General features: G+C 44.3%; 1 protein-coding gene across 1 annotated transcript in view; it reads left to right on the top strand.

Annotated features, from left to right (window-relative positions):
• LOC311240628 (microtubule-associated serine/threonine-protein kinase 1-like) overlaps window positions 1-16788 on the top strand; it is a gene marked incomplete at both ends in the record, with an annotated part of 155423 nt that overhangs the window by 99415 nt on the left and 39220 nt on the right. The window contains 3 exons of the mRNA XM_084329200.1: window positions 121-259; window positions 9084-9216; window positions 16593-16758. Of these exons, the coding sequence (XP_084185326.1) occupies window positions 121-259; window positions 9084-9216; window positions 16593-16758 (438 nt within the window). The remainder of the gene's footprint in view (window positions 1-120; window positions 260-9083; window positions 9217-16592; window positions 16759-16788) is intronic.

Below are 16788 nucleotides of genomic sequence, written 5' to 3'. Positions count from 1 at the left end.
TATTTGATTATGGACATTGATGGGACGGGAGTGGAACTTTGGGCTTTGTTCCCTCCTAGCACTGTTTTTAAATAATGTGCTAAATAAATCAAATAAACTAATCTAAACCTGTGTTGTCAGGGGGAGACTGTGCCACTCTGTTGAAGAACATCGGGGCTCTGCCCGTGGAGATGACCAGGATGTACTTCGCAGAGACCGTCCTGGCGCTGGAGTACATCCACAACTACGGCATCGTTCACCGCGACCTCAAGCCTGACAAGTAAGGCTGAGCTAGTGGTTGGGAAGCAAAGCAATGTAAAGTAAACTAAATGTTAGGCGTCCCAGTCAAGTCAAGTGTTCCTTTATTAACCCCTTGGGGACGTTCTGGTGTCATAGCAGCATGGGGGAGGGGGGATGGGAGGTACAGGCAGGAGAAAAAACAATAATAGAAATAGTAGAAATATTAGAGTAAAACATAGTAATAATAGTAGAATGGCACTATATTCTATCAATAATAATAATAGCATACATGGTATATAGTGGTATATATAGTAATAATAGTATACATGGCTTTAAGTGGGGTTTTTTGGGATGAGATGGAATCAAGAGATTATTCATAGCCATACAGTATATACAAGTTGCTGACTATGCACTCTTAAAAAGAGTGGCTGCACTATGTAAGATTGGCACCCTGTGGCCATGAGAGGTAATTGCGCCTTGTTTAGACATGGAGGATAAGAGAAAACTCCCTCAATACCAACCGCTGAAGTGCTATTGAGCAAGGCACTTAACCCCCAACTGCTCCAGTGGAGCTGCTCACTGTCAGACTGGTACTGGGCAGCTCACCCCAGGTGTGAAAGTATGTAATTGAGTGCTAAGAAAGAGCATCCGTGCTCATTGGGCCTCATTCACAAAGCGATATAAGAACAGATTTACTCTTATTTTGTTCTTAACTAGCATTTTAGCTTACCTGGGATTCAGCAATGTTTTCTTATTTTTGCTTTTCTCTTAGGCAAGACCAAATTCTAAGAGTGGTTGAGAGCACTCTTACCCAGATAAGAAACTCTTACCCAGATGAGAGAATTAAAAAAAAAAGGCCTACCATTGGTCAATTGCCCCCAAATACGACTTAAAAAACCAAGAACTTTTCAATAATTATTATTATTATAACTTATTGTATGCATTCTGCTTCTGAAATGGATTATATATTGCTGTTAGAACAGTTAGATGCTCTGGCCGCCCAGGGTGTACGCATAGAATGCATATCGTCTAGATCTATTTGCAGAGCCAGATGAGTGGCTGCTTAACCATTTCAGATTGCCAAGAGCGGTCTTTTTAGATGTATGCAATACTCTGGAGCATCAACTCAGACACAACACACGTTGCAGTCGTTCAGTATTGACAAAGCCTACTTTGCTGGAACGATTCATTTCGCACATATACAATACGTATAAGTATAAGTCTTTATTTGTCATCAGATTAACACACACACACACATGCGATGGGCGACCCACAGGAACACACACACACACACATGCACTGAGTCGTGAGTTGTGTGTGCGCTCGGACGTGCGCTAAGGCTGCCTCGCTAAGCCTTTTATTTATTTATATATTATTTATTTCTGGAGCATTTATCCACTCTGGTTGGATGGTGTATTGTACTTGTGCTGTATAATAACAATACATTTGAATCTAATCTCATTTTGAGATCAGTCGCAAATCGCTTCCTGTTGAATGGATCCGCATGCAATGCCGAACCTCTCAAGCTGTTTTCCACACACCACATTCGCCTTATAAGGAGCATGCAGGGCGTGTCTGTATGCAAATGAATTGAGCGTGAACGCGCATTTCAGTTTAAGAATGAGTGGGACTCATCATTCAACACACCTAGGTAAGAACAGATTTGGACGTTAAGAACGGGTTAATGAATGCGGCGGTGGCTTTTGTTATTTTTCTCTTAACAGACGGTTAAGAAAAAATATAAGACAAATAATAAGAGCGTATTGGTGAATGAGGCCCATTGAACCTACCCTGGGTAAATAAAGGGTTAAAACACACACACACACACACACACACACACACACACACACACACACACACACACACACACACACACAAGAAACCACATCTGGTTGTGTTACTGGTGAGTTGAAAAGCAAGGGTTTATAGTAATACAATTCTTAACGTTTGTAACCTTGTCTTTTTAGTTAGTGACAACACATTCTGTGTAATTACATCTGTTTTAGAGTGTAACCGTGGTTGTCTCTTTTTAATATGTCCGTTTTTAGAGTGTAATCTTAGTTGTCTCTTTTTAACACATTCCCGTCCATTGGGATCCGTCTAATCTCACTCTATGAGGCCAGCTTCTCATAACAACGTTTCACTGTGTGTGAGGTTGTTTATAGAGCTAAATCTATATTTTATATTATTGCTATGTGTCCATTGTCATTGTCAATTGACAGGATAAACCTTCCCTTCAATATGCCATAAAGAAAAAAAGATTTCATCAATACCTTCCCATTTTATAGCGTCGTGAATATGAACTATATACCGCATTGGTCTAGGGTAATTCCTGCAAAGCTAGTTATAGGGCGCTAAGCTAATAACGTTAAATCGATTGGCATTTCGGCCCTACACAAGCTACAGTTAAAAATCAAAATGCATATGATCGGTATCATGGTCCACCATGAATGCATGAAAGGGGGGGGGGGGGCGGGGGAAGTCGTTTCTGATTATTGATTACCAATAACGGCATTCGTTATTACAACAACATGTGCTGATCGGGGGGTTGGCTATAAGAACAAGGCCCGATCAGGCTGAAATTGACGTCAAATCGCTCTTACCTGTGGCCGGTTGGATTCCAAAAAGAATTTCCCAGTTATTGATCGCCATCTGGTAGATCGATATGTCCATTGGCTGATTCTATATGTGGCAATTCCAGGTGTAGGGGTGGCAGAATAAACAACACACAGACAGGTTGCAGTTCCCAAAATCATCAAATCTTTATTTCCTATTAAATAATAATCGCTTGCTGGCGTTAATCTGTCGGCCAGGCGGCGTCTCCGCTCTGTGGCCTCTCGCCTTGCGCTGCTACGGGGGACTGAGAGGGGGCTCCTCTGCTCCATTAAGTCCCCCCTCCTCAACAGGCGCACCGCGCCGTGATTCGATAATCACTCCTGATGATTCTCTAGCGACAGGTGTGTCCGGACGCCCAAACATGGGCAGCGCCCAGCCATTGGGTCGCTACGTAACGGCCATCAATCACCAAGCCCAGGGGTGGCTTGGGGTTGCCACAGTAACCCCCCTCTAGCTCCGACCGTCGGGGAAGAGCGTCCGACACCCAACAGGCATCCTTCCTGGAGAGGCCGTCTGCGTTGCCATGCGCCACCCCGGACCTGTGGATGACAGAAAAGTTAAATGACTGTAACTCCAGAAACCATCGAGTCACCCTGGCATTGGTCCCCTTTGTCTTGGCCATCCAGACGAGGGGAGAGTGATCCGTCACCAGCGTGAAGCGCCTCCCCAGCAGATAATAACGGAGCGTCTCCAGTGCCCACTTAATTGCCAGACCTTTGCGCTCCACCGCAGAATAGTTGCGCTCGTGTGGCAGTAGCTTCCTGCTCACATACAAGATTGGATGTTCCTCACCCTCCAGCTGCTGGGAGAGGACCGCTCCCAGTCCCACCTCTGATGCATCTGTCTGTACTGTCATCTCCTTGTCGAAGTTCGGGGAGACCAGCACCGGTCCCGAACAGAGGGCCGTCTTGAGGTCCTCGAACGCCGCCTCCGCCTCCGGTGTCCACTTCACCGTGAACGGCCGCCACGCCTGGGTCAGATCTGTGAGGGGAGCAGCGCGAGCAGCAAAGTTAGGGATAAACCTCCTATAATAGCTCGCTAGCCCATTAAATGTCCTGACCTGCTTCTTGGTTAAAGGGCGAGGCCACTCCCTTATCACATCAATTTTCCTCTTCTGCGGTTTTACATTGCCCCGGCCTATCGTGAACCCCAGGTACTCTGCCTCTTCCAGTCCCAGCCTGCATTTCTTTGGGTTGGCGGTGAGACCCGCCTCCCGGAGGGCACCCAACACAGCTCTCACCTTTTGGAGGTGGGAGTCCCAATCTGACGAATGAATGATTATGTCATCGAGATATGCAGCTGCATAATCCCGATGGGGCCGTAGTACTCTGTCCATCAGCCTCTGAAAGGTAGATGGCGCCCCATGCAGGCCAAACGGGAGAACTTTATAGTGAAACAGCCCGTCTGGGGTGGAGAAAGCTGTCTTCTCCCTCGAGGCGGGGGACAGAGGGACTTGCCAATAACCCTTTGTTAAATCTAGTGTTGTGATGAACCTGGCCTGGCCCAGTCTATCAATGAGCTCATCCACTCTAGGCATGGGATAGGCGTCAAACTTCGAAATGTCATTAAGCTTCCTGAAATCGTTACAGAACCTGGTTGTTGAGTCGGGTTTCGGCACTAAAACAATAGGACTAGACCACCCGCTATGAGGCTCTTCAATTACTCCCATCTCCAGCATGACCCGCACTTCTCTTCTTACGGCCTCTCTTTTTGCCTCTGGGATACGATAGGGCTTCAGCTTTACCTTGTCTCCCGGGCTGGTGATAATGTGGTGCTGGGCCAATGTGGTGCGGCCCGGCGTGGCCGAAAACACGTTCTGTTGGACCAGCTCCCGAAGCTCCTGCCATTGGGTCGGGGACAACTGTTCCCCGATGGGAACATCGGCCGCCTCTGCCACCTGCTGCGCAAAAGGGGGGAGAGGGGGGGGCGAGAGCAACACATCCCGGGCATGCCATTTCTTTAACAGGTTAACATGGTATAACTGTCGATGCTTCCTACGGTCGGGCTGGTGGACCTTGTAGTTGACGGGACCCACTTTTTAGATTATGTCGTATGGTCCCTGCCATTTGGCTAGGAATTTGCACTCTGCTGTCGGAACCAGTACGAGGACCCGGTCCCCCACATTAAACTCCCGTGGCTGTGCGCCCCGGTCATAAATGCGCTTTTGTGCGTCTTAGGCCTGTTGTATATGTTCTCTCACCACCGGCCAGAGCGCCTTCATCCTGTCTCTCATCACCTGCACATGCTCTATGAGAGACCGGTGGGGCGATGGCTGTTCCTCCCAAATCTCCTTTGCGATGTCCAGGAGACCCTGCGGCTTGCGGGCGTAGAGCAGCTCAAACGGCGAGAAGCCAGTGGAAGCCTGTGGGACCTCACACACAGAGAACATCAGAAAGGGCAACAACTGATCCCAATTCTTCCCATACTTCTCCATCACCTTTCTTAGCATGCGTTTCAGTGTTTTGTTAAAAGGTTCGCACAGCCCATCCGTCTGTGGATGGTATATGGAGGTTCGCAGCTGTTCCACTTTCATTAGTTTGCACATTTCTTTCATGACCCGCGACATAAAGCACGAGCCCTGATCAGTGAGAATGGAGTCAGCAATTCCCACCGACTAAACCAATGAAAGAGCTCCCGTGCCACGATTTTGGCCGTCACCGTACGTAACGGGATGGCTTCGGGGTAACGTGTTGCATAGTCTATGATTACCAGTATATACTGGTGGCCTCGGGACGATTTGACTAGTGGGCCCACCACGTCGAGGGCAATTCTTGAGAACGGGGTCTCAATGATGGGCAGTGGGATCAGAGGATTTTTATAGTGTACCTTTGGTGCTGCGCGTTGACACTCTGGGCAGCTCCTGCAGTAGTCCTCTACTGCTCTCTTCATGCCCGGCCAATGGAAACGCACCTTTATGCGCTCCATGGTTTTGTCCACGCCCAGATGCGCTCCGAGGATATGCGCTAGCTGGAGTACAGTGGGAATAAAGAATTTCGGCACCAGCAATAGTTCTTTAACCTCATCATTCTTTTTTACGACTTGGTACAGCAGTTGTCTTTTTATTGCAAAGTGAGGATATGACAGGTTACTCACCCCCTCCACTGGATTATCATCTACGGTTTTGATATTCGCACAGGCCTGCGTTAGGTTTGGGTCTTCCAGCTGGGCCGTTCCGAACTGACCCGCTAGGTCCCTCCCCACCTCGTCCGCCTGGGGGAACTCCGCAAATGGGTCCTCGTCACTGCTATCCGTCTTGGGGCCCGCTTGGGGCTCCGGCGCGTCGTCACCCACACCTGATGCCGTCTCAGTCTCACTCCCCATTACATTCAGGGGCTCCGGCGCGTCGTCACCCACATCTGATGCCGTCTCAGTCTCACTCCCCGTTACATTCAGAGCACACACCTTCGGCTGACGTAATCCTTTCCTCTTCCTCGGTTTACCCGTAGAGGGTGGGGTGCGTGGGGAGATGACGGCTGAGCACAGCTGACGATACAGGGGGCAGTCTCGACCAATCAGCAGCGCTACCGGCAGGTTAGGTATCACGCCGGCTGTCATCGAGCAGACCCCCTTGGTGGTTGTCAGGGTGATCTGCGCTGTGGGATACAATTTTGTGTCTCCGTGAACACAGGACACTGACACTTGCGGAGCCTCTGCGTCGCAGTGTGCCAAATGGGGCTGAACCAGCGTTATGACACTACCTGAGTCCAGGAGCGCTACTGCATCTTCGTCGTTGACGCGCACGGGTTGATGCGCCATAATTGCACGTTTTTCCGCGGGGGTCTGAAGCTGCCGCCGATGGCATGGACACATCCCGGCCTGGGCAGTTCCACAAGAGATGCCCTGGCTCGCCGCAGTCATAGCAGCGTCTTTGGTCCTGGTCAAACAGCGGTCTTCTTCAAGGTAGTTCGGGATCACCTGCATTCCCTACCCAGCCCCTTGGGCTGGGCTCGTCGGGACCCCTCCTCGTTCTTAGTCGCCTTAGGCTTTTCCCCTCGCCCCCCTTTGAGTAAGTCCCGCGTTACCTGGTGGGCCTCCACAATATTCACTAGCTGCTCCACGGAGCGGGGGTCCGCCTGACTCGCCTGCTTCTTCGTGTCATAAGGGAGGGCTCTAACAAAGCGGTCCATAACAATACGTTCCAAGACAGTGGGCCCTGCGGGGTCGGTCATTAGCCAGGCTCGGCTTATGTGGACTAGGTCGTGCATCTGGGAGCGCGGGGAGGCCTGTGCGTCATACACCCAGTCATGGAACCGCTGCGCACGGGACTGCAGACTATGGCCGTAGCGGGCCAAAATCTCTTGCTTTAGTTCTCGGCTTGCTCCGGCGGCAGGTCCTGGTAGGCCTTTTGCGCATTACCCGAAAGGAAGGGGGCCAGCAGTCCCCCCCAGTCGTCCTCTGGCCAGCCCTCCCGGCCGGTGGTACGCTCAAACGCTAGGAGATAGGCTTCTATATCCTCCTGCTCCGTCAGCTTGGGGATGAATATATATATATTTTTTTTTTTTTTTTTTTAATTCGATAAAGTCTATCGTTGTTTATTCTGCACCCCTTATTGCCAGTAGACTATGCCCGCATTCTCCACCACTGTGGCAATTCCAGGTGTAGGGGTGGCAGAATAAACAACACACAGACAGGTTGCAGTTCCCAAAATTATACTCTTTATTTCCTATTAAATAATAATCGCTTGCTGGCGTTAATCTGTCGGCCGGGCGGCATCTCCGCTCTGTGGCCTCTCGCCTTGCGCTGCTACGGGGGACTGAGAGGGGGCTCCTCGGCTCCATTAAGTCCCCCCTCCTCAACAGGCGCACCGCGCCGTGATTCGATAATCACTCCTGATGATTCTCTAGCGACAGGTGCGTCCGGAAGCGGACGCCCAAACATGGGCAGCGCCCAGCCATTGGGTCGCTACGTAACGTCCATCAATCACCAAGCCCAGGGGTGGCTTGGGGTTGCCACATATATTCCTTTACTGCATACTGAATTCGGCGTCGCAATAAGTATTCCAGGCGATCGATTGAAGCTGATAGCTTCAGGCTAACAGAAAAATTTACCCGGAATGAAAAAAAAGTGACACCAGGTCTGAAACAAGGATTACTCCATTCTTGAGACGGCGCCACTACCAGGATCTGGCCGGTAATGCACTTTTCCGAATCCCAAATGCATTTTCCAGCCAACATAGAGCTCTGTGACATGTGAGTAGGATATTAAAATGGAATAAAAGCTAAAACGAGTCAATACCATACATGTTTGTTTGTCGTATTTTTTTTATTAGCGATTTGAATTCATATTTCATCAATTGAGCGTCACGCTGGTGTTGCAGACTCTCTCTGAGCTCAATTGGGAAAATACCGCCCCCTATCATCTCTCCCTGTGTAACTGCACCCCATTGGTTTAGACTGATGGGGGGGGGGGGTCCAGCCTCCTCATGTTACTTTTCCGGCGAGGCATCTGAAGAGACCCAAGTTGATCGCCGACCCTCAGAACAGCGTGGATTATGTATTTCCAGTACCCAACGCTGAATCAATAAACGCGATAGATATTTGGAATGGCCATCAGGAATTGGAATAATCTTTTTGGATAACATCTGATCTGAGGTAAGCAATTTATTTTACCAGTCTTGGGATAATCAGAGCTGTTTTCACCTATATATCAACGTGTGCCCTATGTGTGTGTGTGTGTGTCTGTGTGTGCGCGCTGATCAGGAAATGAGAGAATATATTTTTCAGATCGCTTCTCTAGCATGCATAAGTACACATATACTATTGATAATCTAGAGTTTATTTGAAAACGATTCATAAATAGGCCGAAAAATTACAACGTTTTTTGTGTATGCCAGAATATTCCAGTAAATGCCGTTTATCACGGAATCTATATATTTTCCTGAAAAACGAGGGCTTTTCAAAATGCTATAAAACGGAAATGAACCGATTAAAAAACAATCCGTCTCGACAATGTTGACTGCAAACAAGTCATTGATAAACGACGGGCAGATTAGACACATTTAGACATTTAAGCCAGAGATTATGCGTTTAGAACGCTATCATTGAAGTGGGTGGTGGCATCCAACGATAAATAGTGCACGCCACGCTGGCAATCAAAGTGTTAAGCATGGAGCCCAATAACGTATATAAACGTGGTTGGCCACGAAAGTGTTAACACATCTGTATGTGTTTAGTCAGGGACACCACATCCTGTGTCATTTCAACATGTGTGTTTTTTAGAGTGTAACCCAGGTTGTCTCTCGTTGCCAGTCTTCTCATCACCTCCATGGGGCACATCAAGCTGACGGACTTCGGCTTGTCTAAGATGGGTCTGATGAGCCTCACCACCAACCTGTACGAGGGACACATAGAGAAGGACACCAGAGAGTTCCTGGACAAACAGGTACGGACGGAAGGAGAGCGGACATGATGTCCAGTCATCTCATCAATGCTGACGAGGGGCTCTTTTTAAAGCTGCACTGTGGAATTTATTCGTGGGGGAAATATTACTTCTAAATTCTAATCTAGTCTAGTCTAGTCTAATATAATCTAGTCTAATCTAAATCAAATCAAATCAAATAAATTTTTAAGGCCCGACAACACACGTTAATGTCCCCATGGGCCGGACACGTCTTCTTTAAACAAGTCAAGAAGAAACATCACAATAAGTCAAGAACAAAACAAGAACACCATAAAGTCCAAAAAGATTTAAATAAATGCAAAATAAATGCAACACTCCCAGACATACCCACGCGAAGGTAAGGAAGAACTCACTAAAACCTAGCAATAGGAAAAAATGCACCACAGGCAATGTGGAGGAGAGAAACCTTAGAAGGGCATTTCAAGGGGGGATCTCCCTTCTTAGATGTCGGTGATAGTAGTGTTGCAGTAAAAACAGGCGAACAGTTGGTAAGCATGCACTCATGTGTGTAGTGAAACACAGATGAGTGCATGCGATAGCAACTGAACATTTTGAAAGATTAAAGATAGAGCTCATAGCGATAGCAACTGAACATTTTGAAAGATTAAAGATAGAGCTGATAGCGGATCTATTTGAGGCACAGGGGCGGCGCAAAGAGGGTCGCGTCCTCCCGGTCTTCATCACAGGACGTCCAACACTCCGGTCATCACTCCGAGACAGCCGGAGACAGGGAGACAGGGGGCGGCGCAGAGAGGGTCGCATCCTCCCGGTCTTCATCACGGGACGTCCAACACTCCGGTCATCACTCCGGGACAGCCACTCACAGGGAGACAGGGAGACGGGACAGGCGTTAGACAGCTCGTGTGATTGTGATGGGTGGACATAGCAATAGATACAAGTGGTAAGCATATTATGTGAATAGAATAGAAGTACTTAACCCAGCATCATTTTTACTTCCGGTCATTAGTGGTTTAATGACGGCTGATTTAAAGGCAAGGGGCACCACGCCAGTAGACAAGGAGGTGTTGAAGATATTGAGTAGGGCAGGGCCTACAGTTGGGAAGAGTTTTTTGATGAGAGTTGCTGGAAGAGGGTCAAACAGACAGGTTGAGGGTTTAGCCGCGCCAACCAATTTAGAGAGGGCACTAAGTGAGACGTTTTCAAGGCAGCATAGCGTATGGCTGGATTCAAAGTCAGGGGGAAAGCCCATCAGAGGTTGGGAGGGACTCTGATTGTTGAGTAAGCCAACAATTTAATCTCTTATGAGATCAATTTTCTTGGTAAAGAATTTAATGAATTTGTTAGCCGAGAACGCATGGTTTAGGGCAGTTGGTTGTTTCTGAGTACGTTTTGCAACTGTGTCAAACTGTTTTTGTTTTCGTTAATGAGCCTGGAAAAATATGAGGTTTTGGCAAGTGATCTAATCTATAGTCTAATATAATATAATCAAATCAAATCGACTCTAATGTAATGTAATCTACTCTACTCTACTCTACTCTACTCTACTCTACTCTACTCTAATCTACTCTACTGTAATCAAATCTAATCAAATCTAATCAAATCGAATCTACTCTACCCAACTTTTCTACTCTTTTCTACTCTAATCGAATCGAATCTAGTCTAATTTAATATAATCTAGTCTAATCTAATATAGTCTAGTCTAATCTAGTCTAGTCTAATATAATCTAGTCTAATATAATAGAATCTAGTCTAATCTAATCTACTCAAATCTAATCAAATCTACTCTAATCTAATCTACTCTAATCTAATCTACTCTACTCGATCGAGTTAGGCAGAGATGGACTGAACAGTGATGTGTGAAACATGAAACATGAAGAAGTGAAATTGCTTACACAAGCTCAGCTGGTGTATATTAGAATGCCAACGTGTTAATTCTATTTTAAGTGAGTTATTTATCTTTCTAGATATTACAGACAAGTATCCTTGAGAATCTGCTTTCTTTTCTGCCAGAGAAAACCATAGTCTTCTTGTTCTTGTAAGGCTTTCTCAAACGAGCACAGCTCATATTAAGGCTGTGTTCTTCATACTGTTGTTAGCCATGTAGAAGATGATCCAAGCAAAAGAGTGAACATGAATTGCTCTTTGGTGGCTTTAGTTCTATACAAACACATTCTCATATACCATAATATCAGTCACTCCTCTATTGGTACGAGAACTCGGGGTGTAGCAATAGTCGTTAAACGTAAGTTGAATATTGTACTAAAGGGAGTATGGTCTGATGTAGAAGGTCGGATAACTATAGCTAAGATTGAACATAAGAACAGGAAAATAGCGTTGATAGCGGTATACGCCCCAAATTTGTACGAAGAAGATTTCTTCACTACACTAACCAATGCAATGTTAGACATTCCCGATTACTCATTTATAATAGGAGCGGATTTTAATGCCATCTGGAACCCAAGGATAGACAAATCTTACCTCGCCTTTTCCAGCGAACAAAAGAATTCATCGAAGGCATTAAAGGATTGGTCAAAGATTACAGGTGTAAAGGACTTATGGCGGTTACTTAACCCCACGACCCGAAAGTACTCTTGTCGATCTGCGAGACATAAGACACTATCCAGAATAGATTATGTCTTTGCATCACAGAAACTATTTGATAATTATGAAGTGGAAATGATACCCAACGCACTATCAGATCACTGTTATTTACTCCTTAAAGGTACATTTGGTATACTATCCTCCCGAGCCCCAAGATGGCGATTTAACTCGTTGCTGCTTAACAACAAGGAATTCATTACACAACTCAAAGAAGCTCTTATAGTATTCCAACGGGAGAATGCAAACTCGGTGCAAGACCCCAGAATAATATGGATGTCGGTAAAGGGAATGATCAAAGACTTCACGGATAGCTTTTCCTCCAAAATGCGCAAGAATCAAAACACAAAACTGGATGAGCTGGAAACGCTTTACTCAGCGTTATTTAATTCTCTGAAATACAACAACTCAACTCGACTAGAAAATCAAGTTAACGTACTAAAAATAGAGATCAATGACATATACAGACAACAATCGGAAATACAAATACGCAGCACAAGACAACAGCAGTACTCTCATGGTTCCAAACCCAGCCACCTATTAGCCATGCGATTAAGAATTAATGCAACATTTGCAGATATAACTACCATTAGAGCACAACAAGTACTTGTAACAGATCCGGTAAAAATAAACGATACATTCAAAGTATTCTACTCCGATTTATATAAATCAGAAATGACCTTCGATCAAAACAAAATGGACACATTTCTTAATCAAATTATTCTCCCTAAACTTTCAGAGGATGACGCTAAACAGTTAGAAATACCGATCACACTAGAGGAACTCAAGATGGCCATAACCGCAATGAAAAGTGGTAAGGCTCCAGGAAGAGACGGTTTCCCATCAGAAATGTACCTTTCTTGTTGGGACATAATTGGCCCCTTATTACTAAATATGATCTTATACTCAGTCAAAGAGGGGAACTTCCATAAAACCGACAATATTGCACTCATAACAGTCCTCCTTAAAAAAGACAAAGACCCCAACGAGTGCGGTAGTTATAGACCTGTAAGCCTCCTCGGAACAGATATCAAACTGTACTCTAAGGTATTAGCCATCAGATTACAAAAGCATATGACGTCTTTAGTTCACCCGGACCAAACTGGCTTCATAGGAGGCCGCCTGATCACTGAGAACATAAGACGTATACTGCACGTACTTGATGCCGACAAAGAGGATACCATACCTAAGGCGATACTGTCCCTGGATGCTATGAAGGCCTTTGACAGGCTGGAATGGTCGTATCTGTGGGCAGTGCTAGAAAGGATGGGGTTAGGAAAAGGATTCATCGATATGATTAAAGTATTATACAAAGACCCATCGGCCATGATTATAACAGGCACAATCATCTCCGATATCTTTCCGGTATCGCGCTCAGCCAGACAAGGTTGCCCTCTTAGTCCCGGTCTGTTCAATCTATCATTAGAGCCGTTAGCACAATATATAAGACAATCCCAATCCATAGAACCTATCGTAATCAAGGGCACACAACAAAAAATTTGTTTATATGCGGACGATGTAATATTGTTCATGAAAAACCCCAACACCACATTGCCTCATCTGCTCAAGTTGATTGAGGACTTTGGTGATTTATCGGGATTTAAGATAAATTGGCCGAAGTCGGCTTTCCTTCCACTTAACACCCCTGCAAAAAAAGATACAACCCTCCCAGGACAGATACCGATGGTAAAACATTTCAGATGCTTGGGAGTGGAAATATTCCCTACCATAAGACAAACGGTGAAGCACAACTACACAAAAATCCAAAACAAAATCAAAGACGACCTTGATAGATGGGCAAAACTTAAGAACACAGTACAAGCACGGATATCAATAGTTAAGATGGATGTACTACCTAAAATCAACTTCTTCTGTTCAATGCTACCGTTACCCCCTCCAGAGGGTTACTGGAAAAGATTACACTCCTCCACATACAAATTTATTTGGAATAACAAACCACCACGTATAAAAAGATCCACCGCACAGAGAAATAAAGCAGATGGTGGCATGGCATTTCCAGATTTTTTCCTATATTTTAAGGCGTACTCATTAAGTCCATTGACAACATGGTTTGACTCCCAAGCATTAGCATCTTGGAGGAAAATAGAAGAAAACATAGTAGCCCCACATAGACTGAAGGACATAGCACACACTAAACTACCAATCAAGCACTGTGAACGAAAATTTGGCCCCATAATTACTCATGCGATCCGGATATGGCGTGAATCACAAAAAAAAAATCCTAACCCACAAGAATGGCACAACCATACTCCCTTATTCAATAACAATGCTCTCTTAATTGGAAAACGACCTATAAGATTCCCTATATGGGAAAAGCAAGGCATACACTCATTAGGGGATATTTTTAACAAACAGGGTTTTTGTAGTGATAAAGAAATACGCAAAAAATGTAATCTCACCAAGTCCACATGGCTTTTTCACAAACAGTTAGAGCTATGTTTGAAGTCTCACGGTGTTCCATTAGACAGACCAATTGAACACCACAGATACCACAAATTCTTCTACTCAAGAGAGACATCGAGAGGTTTTGTTTCAGAATTTTATCATCAATTACTAACGTCCTCGTATGAAACCCTCCAACTTGACTCTGTCTGGAGGAGGGATATACCAGACCTGGAAAATGACTTTGATTGGCAAGGAGCCTGGGCAAATGTCCGACTTACATCAAGGAACCCGGATCATCAACAAATCAATCTTAACTATATTCACAGGACATACTTGACTCCTATAAGACTGTGCCGAATGGGGCTCAAACAAGATTCCAAATGCACCCAATGTACAAATGGGGACGAAGGGACATTTATGCACATGTATTGGGACTGCTCACCAGTTAAGGCATTCTGGAAAGATGTGACCCAACAAATATCAAAACTCGTATCTTGGAATATACCTGTACACCCCTCGGTATTGCTGTTGAATGATGTTTTTGAGTTTGCAGTGAATCCACAGCTAAAGAGATTGGTTTTATCGGGTATCACAGTAGCCAAAAAGCTGATCGCATCACGCTGGTTTCAACCGGAAAAAATGTGCCGTAAAGTTTGGTTTCTTACATATCTCGATGTAATTTACCATGAAATATCTACAGCAAGAATTCTGGGTCTCAATGAATCCAAAATGTCAATGTGGTTAGAAGTGGTGGAGAGAATAAAAGCTAGCTTATAATGGTAGTGTCTGGTTAGGTGCGAGGGATAGTGGAGGTACTTCTCAAGGTGGGGTCCGGGAGGGGGGGTTTCGAGCTGAGCATATGTATGTAGGGTTTTTTTTTTTTAGATAACAGGTATTATGGGTATATCTTATATAAAACAACTAACCAAAATGTGATCTCATTGGATGTGCCCTGACAATTAATGCTTGTATATCTTATCGTGTGTTGTCATGTTTGTTTATATGTTTGTTTTAAAAAAGAATAAAAAAATAAAATACAAAAAAACAAACACATTCTCTGTTATTGTGTGCCGCCAGACAAATTCAAAGCATTATACATTATATATTAGCCATCTTTCTTTTGAGCAGTGTTTATTTTCTTTTTCCAACCTTTTCAGTGCTTCAGCTTTGAAAGTAATCACTGATTAATTCATGAGTAGGCAGGTCCGTCCAAAAATCTGTTTGCATCTGATGCATACCCCATCTGCACATGAGAGACCAGAGACCAGCGCTTTCATCTTGTCTTGGCAGCTCTCACTGCTTCCCTCAGCTGGTCAGAAATATGTGTGCTATGCCTCCCACTCACTCTAAAAACTCCCAATTAGCAGCTATATGAAGTTTATGTTCTCTTAACTTTTAATTTAGTTAGATTGGTGTGAACCATCGGTGGTATAATTATTTAAGAAATACAAAAGCCAAATTAATATATTCATTTATCAAATCATATGGCTGCACTATGTAAGGGTGACACTGTGTGGCCGTGAGAGGTAACTGCACCTTGTTTAGACATGGAGGATAGGACAAAAACAAGGTATTTCTTCAAACAAGGTAACTTTGGGCACTGTTTTCCATTTGTATCATTCACATTTTATACTCTAGAAATTAGACTGTAATATTGTATGGATTTCACAGTAGCCTACTGGTCATGCCCGACCCGAAGAGCTTGTATGGACAGTTTCACTGTCTTTTTTTCATTTACCTGAACGAAACTTTAACCAGATGATGAAGATAAGAGTCAACAAAATTACTTAAACCACAACCCATATTCATCACATGATCATCTACACTTCATTATAACTTCCCAAGTCAATACAAGTATGCTTAAGTATATTTACTAGTATATTTATATACTTTACTATACTTTATGTATTCAGAAAGTATACTAAAGTTGTATTAAATTGAAACCACTTAAGTTGTACTTGTGTGTTAAAAGTTATACTTAAGATGTGCTTACATATATATAACTTTTTATGTATTTTTGGTTAATTTTGCTTACCAGAATAGTACACATTTAATAGAGTTACTAAAGTACAACTTTGGTAAAAAAAAATGTGTTGCATACTTAGATTAAATTGAGAGCATATTAATGATTATCATGCATCATGTGTTTTGAGTTAGTACACAAAAGTACATGAGAAGTACCAAATACACCTACCAAAGTTTATTCTCAGAAAAGGAGAAATGGGTAGAAAATGTACTTTTAACATGCTTTATACAGTATACTGAAAGTATATTGTATATATATATTTGTATATATACTGAAAAAAATATATATTTCTTTTTTTAATATATATTTTTTCAGTATAGAAAAATATTAAAAAAAATTATTTAGTTAGTACCGTGTCTTCCTGTAGGTGTGTGGTACTCCAGAGTACATCGCTCCAGAGGTGATCCTCCGACAGGGCTACGGGAAGCCGGTGGACTGGTGGGCCATGGGCATCATCCTCTATGAGTTCTTGGTGGGCTGTGTTCCTTTCTTTGGAGACACCCCAGAAGAGCTGTTTGGTCAGGTCATCACAGGTAAGGAGATAGATGGATGGATGGATGGAT

Source organism: Notolepis coatsorum (assembly GCF_963971535.1).
Source record: "Notolepis coatsorum genome assembly, chromosome: 14".
NCBI lineage: Eukaryota > Metazoa > Chordata > Actinopteri > Aulopiformes > Paralepididae > Notolepis > Notolepis coatsorum.
This window is presented reverse-complemented; position numbering and strand designations above follow the sequence as displayed.